The sequence below is a fragment of the Cryptomeria japonica genome, chromosome 9 (genome assembly GCF_030272615.1).
Source record: "Cryptomeria japonica chromosome 9, Sugi_1.0, whole genome shotgun sequence".
NCBI lineage: Eukaryota > Viridiplantae > Streptophyta > Pinopsida > Cupressales > Cupressaceae > Cryptomeria > Cryptomeria japonica.
Window position 1 is genome coordinate 213,853,874 of NC_081413.1, and position 23,804 is coordinate 213,877,677.

General features: G+C 38.1%; 1 protein-coding gene across 2 annotated transcripts in view; it reads right to left on the reverse strand.

The window, feature by feature from the left end:
- The window catches only part of LOC131044512 (histone deacetylase 9), a 90,437-nt gene extending 79,038 nt beyond the window's left edge, over positions 1–11,399 (reverse strand). Inside the window, exon 1 of one of the 2 annotated variants that reach the window (XM_057977853.2) lies at positions 11,137–11,399. In XM_057977853.2, the coding sequence (XP_057833836.1) occupies positions 11,137–11,173 (37 nt within the window). In that variant the 5' untranslated portion in view covers positions 11,174–11,399. The remainder of the gene's footprint in view (positions 1–11,136) is intronic. The other variant, XM_057977854.2, reaches the window with a different exon arrangement.
- Between the last annotated feature and the right edge of the window lie 12,405 nt (positions 11,400–23,804).

The following is a 23,804-nucleotide window of genomic DNA, read 5'->3' on the forward strand; positions in this document are numbered from 1 at the left end:
ATCCAACAAAAACTTATATGCCAAAACATATATTTCCAATTCGTTTTTTTTTACTATCGTGCCATCTTTAAAATAAAGCTCTTCCAGTTCAAATCTTCCAATGGCACCCCCGAATGATTGCCAATAAAAATTTTCATTGAGACCGCAATGCGTTACAACAATATCGTGGACATATGTTTAATTGTTTTTAAAGCATTTTGGTTATGAAATTTCAAAATACCACTTGCACAAGTATTTCTCCTCTCTACGAGACACCAATCCAAAAAATCCCACGCACTCTGAAATAATTTTTAATTAATGCAGCTCCAAAAATAGCACCCAGCATGAACTCTTTGACCATTTTTTTTTTTAAAAATGAATCCCGAATGAATGAATGAAAGATTTTAATAACATCCATGAGACTAGACAGTCTATTAGACCAAAGATAGCATCTTTAATTTGACTTCAAACTCTTTTCGATGTCGGATCTCCTACCATTAATTTTGGCTAGCAATTTGGTTAGTTCTATCTTCCTCAAATAACTAGTGCATGTTGTCGACCTTTAACCCATTTTCGTACTGTTTGCAAATATCCTCATACGCTGTGCACTCCATGATGAAGTGCCATTCTGTTTCCACTACCCCCTTATTGCAAAATATGCAAGTTATTTCTTCCCATGTTTCCTTGGGTATCTTCCACCTACCGGTCTCACATCTAAGGTGATGTGATCCTGTTCTCAACTGTGCAACTAGCATCCTCGCTTTCCCTTCAAATGCCCCTAAATACATTTTTTCACTGTGGTCCTTTGTTGAGTTAAACTCTTTAATGTAGTAAGTTTTTTTCCGCCCAATCTATTTTGACCACATGGCATTTTGAAATCTTTCAATAAAACTTTTATTTCACTATTGGTGCTAGGACACTCATGCAGCTTGATGTCCCACTTGTTCATCTAATTGTTATTCTGCTTCATCCAAGTTTTCTTCCTCATGTCTAGCATCTCTCCCACAACTATTTTAGGCCGACGATGTTTATCCATGTTATCAACCTTCTTTAAATAGCATATCAATCGGATTAACGCCGATGCTTCCAATGGTAAAGTACCTGTTTCAACTAACAGAATTTCATATGGAACTGTGGTTTTAACTTTGAGATTGCTTGTTATAAGATGTTATTGGATCCTTTCTAGTTGTCTCCACTTGCAATTTGACATGCTACTTCCCCACACTTCACACCCATAAAGGACAACCGGTGTGACCAATAAACCAAAGAGAGTTTTCCTAGTTTTCCAATCCCAAAGTTCTTCTTTTCTACACCTATTTTGAAGTATGAAGCTTTCCAACCTCCCTATATCTATTTTGTTTTGCAAGTCTCCCAACTGAGCTTATAGTGAAAGTCAATCCCAAGATATTTGTATTCTTTCACTATTTCTAACAGACTGCCTTCAAAAAGAAAGGTGATTTGTTTATCTTTTCTTTTAACGAGAAAATCATTATTTTGGTCTTGGTGATGTTCACTTGCATCCCAACCTCCTAACAAAAATCCTCTAAGGCTTTGAGATGTTCCCTTAACCCATGAGCTGATTTTGAAATTAGGATAAGATCGTCGGCAATTAAAAGTAGTTTCACCACATACCCAGCCAACTGAACACTATCTCCTTCTATCTTGCTTAACCATGCTTCTAATTTATCAATGTATAGACCAAAAAGTGTGGGAGATAGAGGGCAGCCCTGCTTAACTCCAATATCGCTGCCAAAACATTTTGACATACCTTCACTTATTCTGATTTTAGCTCTAACCTTCTCGTATAGTCTATGGACAACAGCTCTATGCACATCTGGTATGCCTAGTTCCTCCATTTTGTGCCATAGTTTGTCTCTAAGAACCGTGTCAAAAGTCTTCTTGAAGTCCACAAAACAACAATAAGCTTCCTCACCTTGAGTATTCAAAACAATTTCAATCAAGTGTCTAAGAGTGATCCAGTGATCAATGGTAGAGTGCTTTGATCTAAAGCCTACCTGCCCTTTTGCCCTCTTACCTTCCTTTTCTACCCAACTGCTGATCCTTCGTTCTACCATGCTCCCAAAGAGCTTCCCAAAGAGAGGATTTACCATAATCGTGTGATAGTTGGATGGATTATTGATATCTCCATTTTTAAAGAGAGGGATGAGCACACTAGTTGTCCACTCCAACGGAAAACCTTTCCGATTGACGTTATTGAAAATTCACATTATGTGAGGGGCAAGAGTCTCAATCCCCCATTTTAAGAATTCAGCCCGTAACCCATCTCTGTCCTGTGCTTTACCACTTGCTAAATTCTTTAATCCTTGTTTAATATCATCCATTGTGAAGAGTTTCATTGATGTGTTAACAATGGGAGGGTAGTCCTCGTGAATCCATTCATAAAGAAGCCTAGCATATTCCAACCATTGTGGCAGTTCCTTCCAAAAACCTTTGGGATTATGCTTTCCAAGAGAGATTAATTCATTCCTTCTTTCTGTTACATATTTTGCTTTTTTGATTGCACCAATTTTCATATTGTTTCTTAAATTCTTTGTCTATACCTCTCTCTTTTAGTGCTCTCTTGGCTGCCTTACAGTCCTTGTCATACCATGGGTTTGCTGGAAAAGTGTTTGCAGCCCCCAACTTGGGGTAAGACCTTTTGCAAGCATTCAAAGCCTTGTGAATGAGTGAAATAAGCAAACCACTATGACTGTGGGCCCCTATCTGGCTGGATGCATTATCCACTTTGTTATTCTTTAGATCTTGAAAGTATTGCTTAAGTTTAGCACTAAAGATTTCTTTATTCTCTTGATTTATGAGGATTTTGCCCTTGGGAAGAATTTCCTTTTTCATGTGATGAACCTGCCCAATGCATTGGTTGCTTGAAGAAATGCCTATCTTGAAGAGAAGAGGTGAGTGATATGATTTCATCTCCATAAGACATTCCCCAATATCAAACTCCAACAATCTAGAAATAAAATTTTGTGAACAAATCACGTAGTCCACCACACTTTTACCATTATAAGTATTGCATGTGATACCTCCCGATCTTGGCCAATCTCTCATGCCATTGCAAATGATCATGCCAAACAAACTACAAAGACCAAGTAATTCTGCCCCGAATTGTGTCACATTGCCATTACCATCTTGAGAAGTTTTTTCCCAATATTGATTTCCACCTTCCTCCAACCATAAAGGATTGTTTTCCCCTCTTTCCTCATTGCTCAACTGAAGGGACTGATTATTAGATGTCTTTGCATAAAAGTCACCCATTAGCACTATGTCTCCAAGTGTGCTGAAAATAGAGATATCTTTTTTTAATGAGGCATAAGGGTCTTCACTGTCTAAATTTCTCTTCTTGTTAAACTTTGAATTTTTTGGAGCAATGTAGCAAACAGCCAATTTGAAAGTTACCCCATTCTTTGTTATTTGCAACCATATGTATTGTTTATTAGTGTTTGAAGTCATCAATGAATATTACATAATAAAGGAACCAAAACGTTGCTCGTTTTCCTAGAACTATTCTGAAAGGAACTCTTAGTATTTTTGCCTTGGTCACACCCCTTACATGTACCGGAATGATATTGTTTTAACTTAGGCAAACCAATTACTAATTTTCCATTGAACATAAAGCACGAAAGTTTAAATGACCTAATCTTCTATGCCAAATTTCATTTGAATCTGAAATCTCATGTAGTAGGGCTAGGTTAGATTCAGTACATACCTTGTATAAGTAGCCTTTTCTATGCCCTATGGTTATAGCCTTTTTGATGGAAGAGTTTTGTGGCCATGCTAGAACTTTGCCATTCATGAAGGTTATTATGTACCCATCATCTTCAAGTGCAGATACGGAGATTAAGTTTCTCTTGATGCCAGGAACGAATAGGACTCCGGTGAGTTGGAGGGACATGCCAGATTTCAGCTTAATAGTGCAAGTACCAACGCCTTTCACTGTATGTGTAGAGTCATCACCAATTGTTACTTCTTCATCAGTTTCTTCTAACATGGAATCCAATAATTCTCTATACCTAGTGATGTGTCTTGAAGACCCACTGTCAATAATCCAAGTGTTAGATTTATTGGATACTTGACTCGAGAGGGCAGAGTAAAATACATGCTTCTCAGAGTCATGTTCTTCCCTTTTCACTTTTGCAAATGTAGCTGCTTGTTTGATTCTATCCGGACATTTCGCTACATAGTGCCCATATTGATCACACCTAAAGCACTGAATGTGGGAGATGTCTTTCTTAGATGACCCTTTCTCACGTCGGTTCTTCCTCTTCTTGAAATGTTTCTTCTTGCTTTTCTTGTTGGAGTTTGTATTTAGTACATGGAGATCTTCATCTATATTCTTTTGCTTGATCCCTTTCTTATTTAACCTTAACTCCTCTTGAAGACAATCTGCTCTTAGCCTCTCAAATTTCGGATATTTAGCCCTTGCACTGATACCTTGGACGAATGTTTCCCATGTACTAGGCAACCCATCTAGGGCAACGAGTGTTAACTCTTTGCTTTGGATCTCATATCCAAGTGTTGCCAATTATCCCTTAGGGCTGATATCCGCGTGAAGTAAGCATCAATTGACTCTCCTTTGTTCAAACTTATATGATTTATTTCTCCTTTTAGGTCCAAGGTTCTACTTGCATTGGTTATCTCAAATGCACTTTCGAGTGCTTTGAACATATGGTAGGCAGTTTCATGTTTCGTTATGATAGGCATAATATGATTTCTCACTCCATCAACTATGATTTTCATGGCTTTTTCATTACCCTCGATCCATGTCGATTTGTCAGGTTCATTCTCAGGTTCTTTAGATTCAACTCTTACAAACGATTCAACTTTATTCTCTTTAAGAATCATCTTAATTCTGAATTTCCATGTTGAGAAATTGTTGCCTCCTTCAAGTCTATCCTCAAATCTGATAGCATTAGCCATGGAAATGTGATGTCTATATCCTCGATTTGAACTTCTCAAATTTGAATGCCTTAGGTTCGATCAACCTTGCTCTGATACCATGTAAAAGTATTCAAATTTATGTTCAAAAGTGGAATGTTAAGGATTTTGTCTTTCTTTTAATTCCTTAGACAATATTCAATGCTATTAATGTATGCTCTCTAGTTATTTCTGATTATGAACTGAAACTTCTTTGTTTGCAGGTGGATGTAGATAATATTTATTGATTTTGATATTTCTCCAGCATTCTTCACGGCACATATATATAGGTATTGCCTTGTAAGATCAAGGCATGCCTTGACCGAACATGTCTCGTGACATGTCCGATCAAGACATGCCTTGATCAAGGGTGGTGCCTCTTCATAATGCAAATCGATAACTATCGGTTAATATAAATGCTAATACATAACAAATGATAATCGATGCCAATCGGTTTGTGATTTAATGCGGTTTGATTATCATTGTAACCGATAATGAATCGGTTAGATTCTAATGCAATTTTAGTTATCATTAACCAATCACTAATCGGTTTATTCTTAATGCTATTTTATGGTTATCGATGGTAAATGCAACCCGATTATGGATCGGTATAAGAGCAAAAATATGTTAATACGATAACTATTGTATTTGTCATATGATAACACTAATTAGTGTTGTCATATGACAACTAGAATAGATATGCAGAACCGATTACAATCACAGCATATAAATCACTGCATAGCAAATACGATCATATCTCGATCGATGATAGAAATGCTTATAAAGATGATTATGATGTCTACCATTAGCATGTAGATTTATCGATAGGATAGATGATTGAATGAGAGACTTCATTTATCTCTCATTCAATCATTTATCTTACTGAAGCTACATTGTTTTAACAACCACCATCATGCGTTTCTATAAGAATTATAATGTCTTTTCCTTTTGCTATGGGCCCCAATCCAAGTCCTCTCCTACAAGGATATCCTCAACAATTCCAACTTACAATTTGCAAGTATTCGTGTGGGGCTCCTATTCCCTATTTCTTGTTTGAAAATCGATCACTGATTTGAGCTTTCCCAATCTTTAACCATGCCCACTTTCCCTCATTTCTTGTTGTCTTCACTTTCTCCCATTCTTTCCTTTGTTCTTCTTGTTGATCAAATGTCAAATCTTCATCTAAGTAAATGTGTGTGCCTCTACTCTAAGTAACCCTCTATTTTTTAGAATCATGTTCTTATCCTCTAAGCTTCTCAAGGTGACTCTTACATGCCTATCTCTTTCTCCATCTATCTTCTTTCCAGTCCTATTGGCTTGCTGGATAAACCTTGTCCACTTCAACTTGTCTTTAAGAAGTCCCTAGTTAGGACGTCAGTTCTCTCCTTCTCACCAAAGTCCCTTAAGCCTTTAATTATAATGTTTGCAGCCTTGCTTTGTTTATCTTTTTCTTCCCTTAGTTGTCTTTTAATTTGTTTTTCAATGATTCCTTTCTACTCACTAGATGGTCCACTTACCACTTGTGTCCATGACTTGGCCTCTTCTATCTGTTCTCTTAACTGATTTTCTTTTGACTCCATATCTGCTAATGTTGATTGAATCTCCTTTATTTGCCTTAAGTTTTCTCCTCCCTCCGTTATTGGCTCCTTGTTTCCAGCCAGTCGATCTATCTCTTGATTTATAGTGACCAAATCTTGTTGTCCTCTTGCCATGTTAATTTGAAGATTTAAAATTTGTTCTTTCAGTATTTTCTTTTCTTTTTCAAGATTGTTTTTGGTCTCTATAACTATTTTTATCTTGCTGTCTTCATACAACCCCTTTGCTTCTAGAACTTGAAGTCTGTTTTTCAACCTTATGAGCTCTTCTGCATACAACTCAGATGACCATATAAGTGGTGTGGATGTAGGACTATAAAGTTCCTGAGACACTTTTTCGGTGCCCTTCTTGCTTGCTATAAGCTCTTCTATTTTGCCCACAATCCCTTCCATCTTGCCCATATTTGACTCAAGATCATCTAGTTCTCCTATAAGCTTTCCCTTTCCTTTATACTCAGCTCAATCAGTTTGTTCACCTTTTTGCAATATCTTATTAGATATCTCTATATTACTGATGTTTAACTTTGGCAAAATCATACTAATTTTTTTCTTTTGATTTGGCCTCAATTTTCAAGACTGTCTGTGCCTTAAAATCCCCTTGTATTGTTTTGCATTTACGAAAATCAGTCTTCCCTCTGTGTTTGCGTGACTCTGTGCATTTTCTTGAATGGATCTTGTTAACAAAGAGTCCCAAAATCCTACTAAACCCTCTTTGCTTAGAAAGTTTAACAGATCTTTCAGTTGTATGTGAGGTTCATTTGTTATTTTGTTGTTCAATATGTAATCCATTACTCTCAAATATTTTGGGGGTATGTCTATTTTTTATATTTGCAATCCTTGTGTAATGAAACCCTGACCGGCCATATCTACCATCTGTGACCCTTTTGCTTTGAAACCTTGGTTTGTCGAGTTTGAGTTTACTTTCATTTACCCTTGCTTAACTTCCACGAGTTAATAAAATGTGTGGTTTTTCAGTTTATGCGGTATTAGCTGTTTTTGTTCTCATTTGCAAAAGCAAACAAAAGGGATGCAAGGAATCTAAATAAAGAAAATAGATAAAGACAGAGAAAAGGAACCAGATAGACCTTTGTGGGAGCCGCTGTGTTTTCCTACGTTGAAATGTAGGGCCCTCTCACACCGCTCTCGAAAAAAGAATGTCCACTTTCCTGGTTGGCAAAGCCCTCGAAGACTGCAGCAGACAAAAAATTCCTCTTTATGTCTGCGTTCTCTCAATCTTTGTGCGTTGCCTGTGCACTCACCCTTTGCCTCTGCGCATTCACTCTCTGTCTTTGTGTGTGATTGGAATGAAAACACTAAAAAGATAGCTCTAATACGTATTTGCACGCTTAACCTAGACTTGAAACAGTAGCCATAACTGCGTTGACCCCTTATGCGTGTCCCACAAATTTCCAAGAGGGAGAATAAAAATAGTGCACACGATGTCTGAAGACTTCAGACCAAAAAGAGAAATTATTGAATGAATTAATTTCATTCACAAAACACCCAAACATAAAGTATAAGCGCTGAAAAAGAAAATAGCTACCTTTGAAAATTCAAAAGATGACTTGGCACATAAGCTGATCCAGCAACTGACAAAAAGACACCCAAGCAACCAACTAGCTGAAGCTGACAAGTAGGCTCGCACACAAACAGCTCCAACAAGCACATAGGCATCTCAAGTAAGTAGCCAAGCACACAGGGAGCTCAACCAAAATTCACAAGCAACAACTTTGCACACTTCAACAAGCCTTTGACATCAATAACAAATATTCCAACAGAGTTTAACACAACTCTAATTATCACAATAGATCATTGTGTGATCCAACTCCTAATCAAACAACCCTACAAGTAACTTGTGAAGCCAAATGGGCTCACAACTAGTGATACTAGCTGCCATATACTTTACCTCTACTATGCTTAGTGTGAAGTATGCTTCCTACTAAACTTGGATACCATTCCTAAACCCAAGCTAAAGCAACACCCTAAGGTGTTCTTCCTATCTGCTGGACTACCTACCTAATAGAGTTTGTATAACCCCACAACTTAACTATCTCCAAAATACCTCAAATCATATGAAACGATCTTTCCATCCTCTTGTATGTGACAACACAAAGATCTCAATTTGGCCTTCTTCTCAAAACAACCTTCTTCCCATCACTTGCAATTTCAACTCCATAGTTTTTAAGTTCAAAGTGATCTCTCCCAAAGAGCCATTGGATGCCAAGAACAGTATCTGTATCACCAATAATCACCACATAAAATTCATCTTTGACTTCACAGTTGCCCAACTGTAGACTCAATTGAGGCATTCTCTTGGTGAATGTAAGAGTGAATTCATCAACAACCATAACTTTGAAATTTTCAAAATCTTCAATCTTGAGACCTCTTCGTGCAACAACTCCATCAATGAAGTTGCATGTAGCGTTGATATTAATAAGATAAAATTCACTGCCCACATAAGACTCCACAAACTCTAAAAAATTCATTCTTCTAGAAACTAGAAAGTTGGACAAGAGTGCCTTCACTGACTTCTCTTCTAATGATTCTTCCTTCTCTTTTTCCTCCAAATCAGATTTTTCTTCTTAATTTTCTGATTCAGATTCATCAGCTGAATACACACGTCTAAGTGACAAACATGTCCTTTCTCAAAGCACTTATGACTTAGGGTCAATGGCTTCTTGCATGTTAAGCACAATTTCTTCCTCCCCAGCTCATTTTGGAGGTCATCATCCATTTTTAGTGGGAATCCTCTGGACTAGTTTGTTTCTTTGTGAAAATACCTCTTATCCTTCTTGTGCTCGAAAGATCTTGATTGGAATTTGTTCCTAGGAACAGAAAACTCCATGCCCCTTGCCTTCTTGATGGCTTCTTGGAGAGTTGGCAGGTCAAAAGCTTTAACCCATCCTCTAAGTGACAGTGTTGGCCCTTCATTGAAAAGGACTACAAGTCTTCTTTCAATGTCAAGCACCATCACTGAAAATCGATGACAAACAGCAATGTAGCCATCAATCGTCCCATGTTGTCTCAATTGTGCTAGTTCTTTAAACTGCAATTAAAGGTCTTCCTTATCAAATATTTCCATGATTCTAATGGTAAACTCATCATAAGTGGTAATAAGATTGTGGCCTTGCGTTACCAACCCATGATACCACCATTCATGAGTAGCTTGGTCTAAGTGCAAGGTAGCAAATTAGATTGCCTCTTCTTCTAACATTGGCCTCAAAGACAAAAAGTTATCCAATTCCTAGATCCATGCATAAACAGTACACTTCTCACTCCCTTGAAAATGAGAAAGTGTCACATTTCCCACAGCTTGCTGATAATTTCTTTGCACAACAAGACCTCTATAGTCTTGTCTTCCACGATCTCTCTTCTTTTTCTGATTCGTGAATCAATCTAGACACAAAATATCCTGAATCTCCAATAGAAGTGTTACATATTCTGCATAACTTGTCCTCACTTCAACCGCCACAAGAATTTGGGCTTCTTGAGTAACTTGAACCTCCCCCCTCAAGGTAAATGTAGGTTGGAGAGGTCTTGAAATGGACCCAACATCAACCCCCACAATGTGACCATTACTGATTTGTTGATTATTGGTGTTAGAAGAACTTCTCCCATTCTAAACTGGAGACACTCGAGGCACATTCTGATTCATTTTGACATGCAATTGTGATATTGACATCATGTCAAGCATGACATCAACTTTCTTTTTTCTCTAGTGTTAGGACTGTCTGTTGGAGCCATATCCTTGTTTTTTTCTACTATTTTATCGATGAAACTTCAATTTCAACTATAGAATTCTAGCATGCAACTAGGACCCCTGAATAGGTATCTTCAACTGGAAATTTTGGCAACTAATAATGTAGCCATTTTTGCTATCTGTTATAGTATCTTGCTTCACTCTCACTTGCATTCATAGAAAACAAGTTGCATCTATGGGTTAGATGCACAAGCTGACAAGATCACCAGCTCTGATACCACTGTAACAATCATCCCTTTTTTTTTTTTCAACTATAAATGAATTACAATGCAATGTCCGAGTAACTTTCCAATCACCCAGTTCACGAGATGAACAAGGTGGGAGCATATGATGAAAGAACCACACAACAAACTAGATTGCAACCAATCATCCCTTTTTTTTTCTTTTCTTTTTTTAATTTTCAACTACAAATGAATTACAATGCAATGTCCAAGTAACTTTCCAATCACCCAGTTCACGAGATGAACAAGGTGAGAGCATATGATGAAAGAACCACACAACAAACTAGATTGCAACAAACTGAAGAAAAAGCACTTGCACAGCACACCGGCCAATTCCACTTCTTCGGTGGAGTGCGATGCAATTGAAAAGAAATACACTTGACCCTTATTCAACGGAGAGTTCAGTACAATAAAAAACAAGCACTTTCACTTATTCAATTGGAAAGCAAACAGAGCACTCCACTTATTTAATGGGAAAGCAAAATACAATGTTTCCACATGTTCAGTGGGGTGAATAAATTAATCAATGAACATATGCCAAACCCACTAGCCATATAAAAATTGCTGCAAAACTATTGAACATAAGCCCTACTAATAAATATGGGGAGCTTCTGATTCAAACCCTAAATAAAGCAATAAAATTCTATACCGTCGTAGAAATAAGCGACTCTGTCTTTGGGAGGCATCGCGAAAAGCTTCCAAAAGGACGCTGCTTATCACATCCGTTAGTTCGTGGAAGGAAGATGAAGAGACGACGAATTTCCCTTCGAAAATCGAATTAGTGGCGCCCCCCGGATTCGAATCTAGTATATCCGAACTAATTGTTTGAGTTGTTTCAATTAACAATGAATCGAGAAGCTCAGAATTGGCGCCTCGCTTCCCCTTAAATCTGTGTGCGCCACTGCGTCAGATGAGGTCATATTTATTGAAATTTTTAACATCGGACTAGAAAAAATAATATTGGTCTTTAAACTTATTTTAAAAAATATGGCCAATCAAAAATACACAAAGAATCTCATATAGGTAGAGGTCGTGAAAGTGCACAAAAGAAAAATAATTTATTTTATATTTTTTAAGTATTTTTTTTGGGATATTGTATATGTATAAATTTAGTGATTAATTTATATTTTAGTGGTTGTGTTTGTATTAATTGATCGTAATTTAATATTATTTTTATTTTATTTTTGTCTATTTTGTAGGATTTTTATTTATATTGATTAAGTTGTAAATGTTTTTTTATATAGAATTATGTTTATCGTTTATCTTTCTATTTTATTGTTTTCAATGTCAACAATTTCATAATATGACTATTTTATTTCAATTTATATGTCAAAGGTCTCAAATTGTGTGCTTAGAACTTGTAATTAATGATGTCATCAAAAGTCATTTTAATCTTTGATTGGTAGTGTCTCGCATTAATAGTCACTCACAATTATATCATTCCCAACTCTATGTTAGTCTACTCAATGGCATTGGCACGTTGTATTTTTTCTTATTTTTTATTTGTTAAATTTAATATTAGTGTATGACTTTTCAAGAGAAGTCAACAAAATTCCTTTTGTATATAGAAAGCCCTTAAATATACTTCTTAGCACTAACCTTTCTCAAATGTAGGTACACATGTCAATGAACAAGGTCTATGTTGACATTTTTCTGTCAACTTAAGATCCAATATGAGAAATTCAGTTTTGCATAACCTGCGTGTTATGCACACTTGGATAACTTGTGTGTGTTGAAACTAAGTAGCGTCGATCAGATAAATGATTGAATGAGAGACTTCATTTATCTCTCATTCAATCATCTACCTTATCGATGAAATTACAAACAAATGGTAGACTTCATGTTGATCAATCAGTTTGACTGAATAAACTTGTTATAATCATCTTTATATGTATTTCATGATTCCAATTATCGAATTGCATATATCGACACTTGAACAGCATTTACAAACCTATCATCGATTGTGTTATGATTGTATTTCTTATGTTGTGATCGTGTTTATCAGGTTGCATTAATTATGCCTATCATAGTTATCATATGATAACACATATAGGTGTTATCATATGATAACTATCGTAGTTATTGCATTAATAATGCACTGATTTGTTATCAGGTTAAAACAATAATTATCAACATTTGAAATGACACTGATTGGTATCGGTAAACAAGTTTGTTATGAATCAGCATTTAATTAATACGATCAAGACATGTCTTGATCGGGCATGTCAAGAGACATGCCCAGTCAAGGCATGCCTTGATCAAAGTTTTCCACATATATATATGCCATATGAAGTGTTGTTGAAAACATGGAAATCCATTAATGTTATATACAATCATCTGCAATACAAGAAAGTTGTAATTAATAAATAGCAATAAAATATTGAATATACCTACAAGTAAAGTATTGAATATATCTTCTTAGAAAATAAAAGAGAGACAAAATCTATAACCCTTAGATTTTGAACATAGATTTGAATATCATTTACATGGTATCAGAGCCACGGTAGGAAGAACCTAAGGCATTCAAATTTGAGAAGTTTGAATCAAAGGTTATAAACATCACATTTCTCCACGGCCAATGCTATCAAATTTGAGGATAGACTTGAATGGGGAGATAATTTCTCAGCATGGAAATTCAGAATAAAAATGATCCTAAGAGAAAATAAAGTTGAATCTTTTATAAAAGATGAATCCAAAGAACTAGAAAATGACCCCGACAAATTGGCATGGATTGAAGGGAATGAAAAGGCTATGAAGATCATGGTCGATGGAGTTAGAAATCATATTATGCCAATCCTAACAAAACATGAGACTGCTTACCATATGTTCAAATCACTCAAAAGCACGTTCAAAATAAACAATGCAAGTAGAACCTAGGCTCTAAAGAGGGAAATTAATCATATAAGTATGAATAAAGGAGAATCAATCAATGCATACTTTATGAGAATATCAGCACTAAGGGGTGAATTGGAAACACTTGAATATGAGATCCAAAGAAAAGACTAACACTTATTGCTCTAGATGGTTTGCCTAGTACATGGGAAACATTCGTTCAAGGCATTAGTGCAAGGGATAAATATCCAGACTTTGACCGGCTAAGATCAAATTGTCTTCAAGAAGAGTCAAGGCTAAACAAGAAAGGGATCAAACAGAAGAACATAGATGTAGATCTCCATATCCTAAATGTGAACTCCCACAAGAAAAGCAAGAAGAAACACTTCAAGAAGAGGAAGAACCACCATGAGAAAGGTTCATCTAAGAAAGATGTTTCCCATATTCAATGCTTTAGATGTGATCAATATGGGCACTATGCAATCCCAAATGGCGGAGCAAAAAGGAGCGGGAATCCCAAATTTCAAATTGGGAAATGGCGGAATCCCTGGGGAAGGCGGATTTCCTGGAAACTGTTGTTCCTCTGGGATCGGATTTGGCACGCAGGCAAGAGGTCAGACGTCTCAAGGGTCAGAAGAGGACAAGGAAAAAGCAAAACCGGGAAAAGAAAAAGATTCGATCCCCGGGGACCCACACGACAAAGGAAAATGGAAAAAATGGTCTTCGCTCTCTGGAGTGAAACCGCTGGTTAAATCTGGGCTTCTAGAAGTAGCGAACATTTCTAACCTTGCCTCTGGTCTGGTCGCTATTTCCGTTCTGGACAAAGTGGTCGATATGACTGTAGTTGACCTATCTATGACATTAGTGGGACGATTCTCTGGCTTTAGGCCTAACATTGATGATGTTAGGAATTTCATAAGGAGAAAATGGATGGTTAAAGGACAAGTGGAAGTGGCGGTGTTGCCTAGGGGGTTTTTTACCTTCACTTTCAACTCTGAAGAAGACAGGAACAAAGCTCTTTGTGAAGGTCCCTGGATGTTTGGCAAGTCTTCCCTGGCTCTCCAGAAATGGGCTCCGAATCTCGTCCTGGATGAATCCTTCTTCGTTTCAGCACCAATCTGGACCCGCCTCCCAAGCCTTTCACTCGAATACTGGAACGAGGAATTTTTCAAGGGCATTGCGAAATCCTTTGGAGAACTCTTATCAATTGACCCGATGATGGCAGCTAAATCAAGGCTAGTCTTTGCTCGCATTTGCGTAAATGTAAACCAAATGACAGATATGCCTTAATCCATAGATATCATATCTAAACTAGGAAAATGGTCCCAAGCTATTGAATATGAATCTCTATCGTTTGCTTGTTTCCATTGTAAAAAATCGGGGCATTGGGCAAAATCTTATCCGCTCAAGAAAGGCAAGGAACTCAAGACTGATAGTAACACTAAGAACAAAAAGATCTGGCAAATGACAAACAAAAAAGTTGATTCATCAATATCCAAGAGCAATCAAAAAAAGGATGCAACGGAACTCATGAATGAAGTCAAGAGGACTGGGAATAGCAGCAATGATAAACAGGATTGTGTCTGTTCCAACAACCCACCAGAGAGCTCTAAAGAAGCAGAGCCAGGAACTAAGTTGATCAATAAAGAAAACCTAGAACCTCAGGAGAATGAAACTGTTAGTCAGGAGAAGGAAGAAACTATTCCGGACTAGGAGGATGGATCAGCTAGCCAGGAGAAGGAGGAATCTTATCCAGCCTCTTCAGTCTCTAAATCGATCGAGGCAAACTTTAATGAAGCCCAAGACCCTTCTGAATCTGAGCCCTTACTGCTTTTAACTAATGGAAGCCCAAAGCCTCTCCTCTGTAAAACCCCTTCCCAAAGTGTGCATATGCTGGATGAGATTCTTCGGTTACCCGGGTCAAGAGAAGGAAAAGCGAACAAGGAGGAACTCAAGGGAGGAATCTCAACTAGAAGCAAGATTAAGAAAAAGGCGGATGTTGGAAGTCAAAATAAAAAGCAGGGAAGACCATCTCTAAAACATCAAAGGGAACTGGAAAGCTGGAAGAACCGTGCTGATGGAACACAGTGTTCCATCGAGTCAGCCCTATCCCCAATTAAAATATGAAGATTATATCCTGGAATATCAGAGGGCTAAATGCCCCCCATAAGCAGGATGTGTTACGGAATGTCATTAGAGATCATAAACCGGATGTGGTCCTTGTTTAGGAAACCAAGATGTCTAAAGAAAAAGTTGAAAGGATCAGAATTTTCAAAGAAAACGGAGTCATAGGAACTAACTCGGAAGGTGCTTCAGGAGGAACTGCGATTTTTTGGAACAAAAACACCATCATAGGAAAGGAAATCATCTCCGCCTTTAACAGGAACTCAGTTTTGCTTGAGAATATTAAGGACAACTTTGTTTGGGTTTTATCTAATGTCTACACTCCTAATACTAAATCTGGGAGAGCCAAATTTTGGAAAAGCCTTGCCGCTGACAGACTCCAGTTTGCTGATCAAAGCTGGATTATTATGGGAGACTTCAATACCCTGCTCAAAGACGAAGATAAGATGGGAGGAATCCCCTTACATCTTGATGGAAAACAAGACCTTATGGATTTCATTAATGACCAAGCTCTCATTGATGTTGATCTCCAGGGCATCAATTACACCTGGACCAATAGAAGAACTAGAGCTGATTTGATTCAAGTTAGGCTTGATAGATCTTTAATTTCTCCTGACTGGCTTTCTAAGTATAGCTGCTCCCTTGGTTCTGTCATCAAAATCGGTTCAGACCATTTCCCCATCTCATTTACTGCCAACTCTTTTTCAACTAAGAGAAACTTCCCTTTCAGATTTGAAAAAGCTTGGCTCTCCCATCCTTCTCTGGAAGCCTGCATTACTGAATGGTGGAACTCTAAAGTGGAGGGTAAGGCTCTTTTTAGAATTGCTAAAAAGCTCAACATCATAAAAGCCAAAATCAAAACCTGGAACAAAGAGATTTTTGGGGACATTCAAGAACAAAACTCAAGTCAAAGCTGAATTAAAGTATGTTTAGGATAAAATCCAAGAGGTGGGGTTGACCGAAGATCTTAGGATGGCTGAAAATGATCTGTTATCTAAATACCACTCCATCATCTCCAATGAAGAAACTTTCTGGAGAAAAAGATCTAGAGCTTTGTTCCTGAAGGAAGGTGATAAAAACACCCGCTTCTTTCACTTAACCGCCCTTAAGCACAGGGCAGCCAACAAAATATCCAGACTCACTTGCAATAAAGGTGTCCTAACAAAGGATTGCGACATCAGGAAGGAAGCTCTCGAGCATTTTAGTACCTTGTTGGGTGAAGTGGACAACCTGGATTACAGTAAGCAAAATACCATGTTACAAGCTATCCCTTCTATCTTGTCGAAAGCTGACAATTGCCTCTTATCCCGTATTCCTACTAATCCTGAAATCAGAAAGGCGGTGTTTTCCTTTTAGGGTGATAAATCCCCTGGTCCGGACGACTTCCCCATGTTTTTCTTCCAAAAATTCTGGCACATTATGGAGGCTGACATTTGCAATGGTGTTAAGGAATTTTTTGGCTCTAGAAGACTTCTCAAGGAACTGAACGCCACTTTCATTGTCCTTATCCCAAAGATCCCCGGAGCTGATTCTCTTAACAAGTTTAGACCCATCAGCTTGTGTAACTTTGTCTACAAGATCCTTTCAAAGGTTTTGACTTCCAGGTTGCTAGATGTTCTCCCTAGGATTATCTCTGTCCAACAGAATGGCTTTGTCCCCGGAAGATAGATTCTGGACTCTATTATCTCTGTTCATGAAAATATCCACTCCCTGAAAGTGGCGAGTAAACAGGGATTTTTCCTTAAGTTAGACATGGCTAAAGCTTTTGATAGAGTAAACTGGCAGTTCCTCCTCAGGATCATGAAATCGTTTGATTTTGGCGATAAAGTTATCCAGCTCTATTCTCAACTTATGGAAACTTCCTCCTCTGTTGTCATTGTTAATGGCTCCCCGTCTAGTTTCTTCAAAAGCTCCAGAGGTCTCAGACAGGGAGACCCCATCTCCCCTATCCTGTTGACCATTCTTGTTGAATGCCTGGGCAGATTCATCCTCAAAAATGTGGAAGAAGGCAATCTCAGGGGTCTTAAACCTTCTTCATCCAATGTTGTTTTCTCTCATGAACAATTCGTTGATGACTCTATCACCATGGGGGAAGCCACCATCTTGGAATCAAAAAACATGAAAATCATTCTGAATACCTATGAACCTGCCTCTGGTCAAAAAATCAATTGGGATAAAAGCTCTCTATTTTTCATCAACACCCCGGCCCAAAGGCAAATTAGGATTGGCAAGATTGTTGGTTGTAACATATATGAGTTTCCCTCTACCTATTTGTGGCTTCCTCTTTGTCTCAAGCCTGAGGATTCCTTTTGGAATAAGTTAATTGACAGACTCAACCTGAAACTTGCTGGCTGGAAAGGGGTTGTTCTTAGTCAAGCTAGTAAAGTCACTATGCTCAAAGCCACCCTCCAAAATCTTCCTGTGTACGCTCTTAGCTTGTTCAAAATCCCCTCAAAGTTTGCAGAAGCTATTGAAAGAATCCAAAAAAAGTTCCTTTGGTCGGGTGTGGAAGTTAAAAACAAAATCCCCTTATAGCCTAGAATAACATTTGCACCCCTAAGGCCTCAGGTGGGCTGGGCTTAAGGAACATTAGTTCTATGAATAACGCTTTATTAGCCAAGCAAATTTGGAGATTCAAAGGGGAGGAAAGAGAATGGAACTCTATTTGGAAAAACAAATATCTCTATATGCAACCTTCTGAGGAAGAATTCTTTGACAACTCTTTCTCTGTTGATGGATCTGCCATTTGGAATGTTGTGCAAACTGCTAAAGGCTGGGCTGCTGCTGGCAAAACCTGGAACCTTGGGGATGGGAGGAAAATAAGATTTTGGGAAGATAGATGGATCCTGGATAAACCTCTGGAGGAAATCCCTATCCTCGAAGATTGGAAAGACAGTTTCAAATGCAGGTACGGTGAAATGGTAAGAGATTACTGGATAAATGGGGATTGGATTGACTTTAGCCAGCAGTGCCCGGATCTCAAGTTCCTTCGGATTGCTCTTTTTGCTAAAATCCCTAGAGACAACAAAGATGACATTCTGATATGGGGGAAAACTCTGAATGGGAAATACTCTATTTCCTCTGTTGTGGCTATTCACAATGACCCGGTGGAAGCTACTCCCATCTGGGCTAAAGTTTGGAATAAGAACTTAGTTCCCAAAGTCAACATCTTCTTTTGGATTTTCATCCAAAATAAGATATTAACCCTGGATAATCTTCATAAAAGAGGCTTTATTTTTCCTAACATGTTTTCTCTTTGTTGCAGGGATGAAGAGACAGCTTGCCATATCCTCAACCAATGCTCTTTTAGCCAGGACATCTCGAAAATCATCCTGTCCAGGTGGAACCTGAGCTGGGTCTTCCCGAACTCTCTTGGTGACACTTGGCTTCAATGGCATTGTCCTAACTATAATCCTAAAATTGTGGAGATCTAGAGACTCACTCTGTCGATTGTTATCTGGAATATATGGAAAGAGTGCAACAATAGGATTTTCAAGGACAAAAGGGCCATTCCTGAAGTGGTTGCAGACAAAATCCTTAGGAGTATTTTTGAATGCCTCTATGGTACTGATCAGGGACTTGCTACCAAAGAGGATTTCAAAGACAGGTGGAGTCTTTCTACTACCACTATTAGCAAGGAGAAAGGCAGAGAAGGTCTTGTCTGGTGTTTCTCCCCGTAGGGATGGATTAAGGCCAACTTCGATCGGGCATTTAAACGAAATCTAGGTAAAGATGGATATGGGGGCATTATCAGGAATTTTGTTGGAAGTTGCCTTAAGGCGGTGGCTGGTCCTCTGGGGAATCAAACTAGTCATTTTGTTGAAGCCTCCGCTGCCTTGCATACTTTAATTATAGCAAAAAATCTCAATTATGATAAAATATGGCTTGAGGGGGATTCACTTAATATTATTAAGTGTTTAAAGGGGGAATCAGAGCCATCTTGGTCTATTGAGAATATCATCATGAAAGCTAGAGAGATTATCGCCAGTTTCAAAGAAATTATTATACAACATGCCTTCAGAGAGCAAAACGGTGTTGCTGACTGTTTAGCGAATATTAGAGTTAACTCTGATGCTCAAATGATTTGGCACGAGGATGATCTCAATTTAAATATTAAAGAGATCCTCGTAAATGACTGTTATACAGGGAGAGAAGGACAACTAAATTATGACAAGTAAAAAGTATCATTTACGCCTTGCTAGAAAGGCCATCATTACCTAGCACTACAGCAGATCTCCTACTATCTCAAATAATTCACCGCATGCTTTGTGGGTTACTCAAAGCAAAAATTTGAGTTGCATCGGGAAAGAAGGTCTCAATCCACAGAGAAGCAAAGCCGATAGCTTGCATTCGAAAATGGGAGGAGATCTAAGATGCAAAGAACCTGACAACACGACGACCTAGAAAGAAATGCCTAAAGTCTGGGCAAAGCTAGAGAAGGGATCTCTCACTAGCTTCATGGAGAAGCTTGAGGACTATGACAAAGGTGGGGTTAACTTAGCTGTTTCCAAGATTTTTGAAAACTGGTGTAATGGCTCTTTTAAGCTTTATGGAGTTAAATTTAAGTTGGACGCTGGGCTTATTTCAACTGTGACTAGAATGCCCCACACCAGGCTTAACTTCTTTCAAGACCTCAAGGTCTCCAACAATGCGGTTACCCTGTTCCCACAGAAAGAGAAAGAGTGGGCCAAAATTGGTAAGGCTACCGGGGGCTACTACGATGTGGCAAACATCAAGAAGTTGTGGTGTTGGTCCTGAACGCAATCATGGAGTATATTACAGTCGAAGGCCGCTTCTCCAGGGCCCACACCTACCACTTCGTGCTCCTAAACCATTTTAGACACGACAAAAAAGTGTCTTTGCCCTACTACCTTTTTTGATCCCTCTCCAGGTCCCTGAACAAGCACGGGACTAACCCCTCCAGCCCGATTCTCCACTGCGGGCTCCTGCTGCTCATCTATGAGCATTGTAAAAGCCTTGCTCTGCAAGAAAATAAGCGGATTTCTACTTCCCCAGGTAAAAGGAGGATGGAAGAGGGAGATACTAGCAAGGAGAAGGCATCATCCAGCAAGAAAAGGAAAAGCACCCCCGGGCTGGAAACTGAGGACATTGTCAAGGAAAGCAGTGGTATGGAGACGGATGACACTAACGGTGAAGATAGCTGGAAAGAAGAGGAGCTGGGCAATGAGGAAGAAAGTGGAGATTCTGAGCCTGGTCAAGACAACCCTATTCTAAGTGATCACCCTGGTAAGGACAACAACCATCTGATGGAGGAGATGGCTCCCAAGGATAATGAGGAAACTGAAGTTAATTCTGAGAAGGAAACAAACAAAGGCTCTGAGAAGAACCTGACTGAGAAAAGGGACAACAAGGACAAGGAAAGTGTTGGTGAGGGGATTATCCTAGATAATCTCAAGAAGCTCTCGGAGGCCAGAATGAACTTCAACAGATGAACTTACGAAACCTTGAAAAACCTGGAGAAGAAAGGGATAAATTCGGATAAAAAGAGGGATGATGAAAACAAAGAGCATATTAATTGGAAGCAGGAAATGGAGAACAAGGTAAAATCACTGGAAGAGGGAAAAGAAGCGATGAAAAATCTGATGGGATTTATCCCAAATATCCTCTCTGCTGTCACCAAAAACCTAGAAGACATTGCCAAGGTCTTTTTCCATACTCCTAAACCGGTTGTGGATCTTGACCTGGAGGAGGAGACCATCCAGACTGGAAGTGGCGGCGATGCTACCCCGGCGAGCGGAACTGCAAAGAGAACTAGGGCCAGTATCAAGAAAGTTGTGGCTGCTGCAGCCAAGGACCCTCCCAACTTCAAAGACAACGTCAAAAAGTTGCAAGATATTAGCAGCACCCTGGCTAAAGCTCTGGATAAAATCTGATTCTTGGATGGCCTGCTGGCTTTTCGGGGCTTTTGTGGGCTTTTTTTGGTTTTCCGCTGGTTTTTTCCTTTTAGTTATGTTCCTCTCTATTTCTCGTAGCTTTTCTATTTAAGTCTTGCTTGTAAAGGGTTTTGGGTCCCTTCAAAACCTGCTTTTTCATTAATCAAAAAAATATGGGCACTATGCAGCAAGATGTCCAGATAGAATTAAACAACAAGCTACATTTGCAAAAGTGAAAAAGAATAAGGAAGAGCATGATTTTGAGAAACATGTACTCTACTTCGCTCTCTCTAACCAAGTATCCAACAAATCTAACACCCAGATCATAGACAGTGGGTCTTCAAGACACATTACAAGTTATAGAGAACTATTGGATTTCATGTTAGAAGAGATTGATGAAGAAGTAACTATTGTTGATGACTCTGCACATCAAGTGAAAGGCGTTGGTACCTGCACCATTAAGTTGAAGTCAGGCATGTCTCTCCAACTCACCGGAGTTCTTTTCGTTCTAGGCATCAAGAGGAACCTAGTCTCCATACTTGCACTTGAAGATGATGGGTATAGAACAATCTCTGTGAATAGCAAAGTGTTGGCATGGCCAAAGAATTATTCTATCAAAAGGGCTATAACCATAGGGCATAAGAAAGGCTATTTGTATGGGGTATGCACTGAACCCAACCCAGCTCTACTTCATGAGATTGCAGATTCTAATGAAATTTGGCATAGAAGATTAGGACATTTAAAATTTAGTGCTCTATCTTCAATGGAAAAGTTAGTCACTGGTTTACCTAAGTTAAAACAATACCATTCAGGTACATGTAAGGGGTGTGCCCTGGGCAAGAAAACTAAGAGTTCCTTTCAGAATAGTTCTAGTAAAACAAGCAATGTCTTAGAACTAGTTCACTCATACCTATGTGGGCCCATGTCCATACCTTCATTAGGAGGGTTTCTATATTATGTAATATTTATCGATGAATTCTCTAGGAAGACCTGGATCTACTTTCTTAAACGTAAAGAACCTGAAGAGATCCTCAAGAGATTTAAGGAATTCAAATCCCTCTCTGAAAACACTTTGGGAAAGGTCTTGGTATGATTGAGTTGTAATTTGCTTTGTAATCTGTACTAATATATGAGATGTTTAATGTGCAAACTTCGTTTGTCATGTTATGACTTTATGAGCTCCAACCCTTGTGTACATTTCTAAGAGGTGACGATCTTATAGATAATGAACACTTGTATTGAACATTATAAGGTGACGATCTTGTAATGTTGATATCATGTTGACTTGATATCATGTTGACTCATGGATGTGCCATGATATGTTATGGTAGACATTATGTGATGTAATGTCAGTGCACATACCATAACCTGGATATAAGAGAATTTAATATTCTCAAGTATTTTATATCCAAGGTATTGCGTGTTATGCGATACTGATATCACGTGTTATGTGATATCTATATCACGAGATGATGTGATATATTCTTGTGTCAAGTGTTATGTGATACATCATGTCACGAGCATATGTGATATGATCCTTTGTATTACAAGGTCATGTAATACATCCTATCATGAGATAGGAAACATTCTTTATCACGAGATGATGTGATATTTACTCTTGTCATGTGCTATATGACATATTGGTCATCATGAGAAATGTGATGCTATATAATTAGATGATTATTTCAAATTTTAAGTAGTTCTCCATTTATCTTCCCTAGCTAAGAGGGAGTGTTGAAACTAAGTAGCGTCGGTCAGATAAATGATTGAATGGGAGACGTCATTTATCTCTCATTCAATCATCTACCTTATCGATGAAATTACAAACAAATGGTAGACTTCATGTTGATCAATCAGTTTGATTGAATAAACTTGTTATAATCATCTTTATATGTATTTCATGATTCCAAGTATCGAATTGCATATATCGACACTTGGACAACATTTACAAACCTATCATCGATCGTGTTATGATTGTATTTCTTATGTTGTGATCATGTTTATCGGATTGCATTAATTATGCCTATCATAGTTATCACATTAATAATACACCGATTTGTTATCGAGTTAAAACAATAATTATCAACATTTGAAATGACGTTGATCGGTATCGGTAAACAAGTTTGTTATGACTCGACATTTAATTAATATGATCAAGACATGTCTTGATCGGGCATGTCAAGAGACATGTTTGGTCAAGTCATGCCTTGATCAAAGTTTTCCACATATATATGCCATATGAAGTGTTGTTGAAAACATGGAAATCCATTAATGTTATATACAACCATCTGCAATACAAGAAAGTTGTAATTAATAAATAGAAATAAAATATTGAATATACTTACAAGTAAAGTATTGAATATATCTTTTTAGAAAATAAAAGAGAGACAAAATCTATAACCCTTAGATTTTGAACATAGATTTGAATATCATTTACAATCTTGGTGTTGGAAATAAGCCACACCTG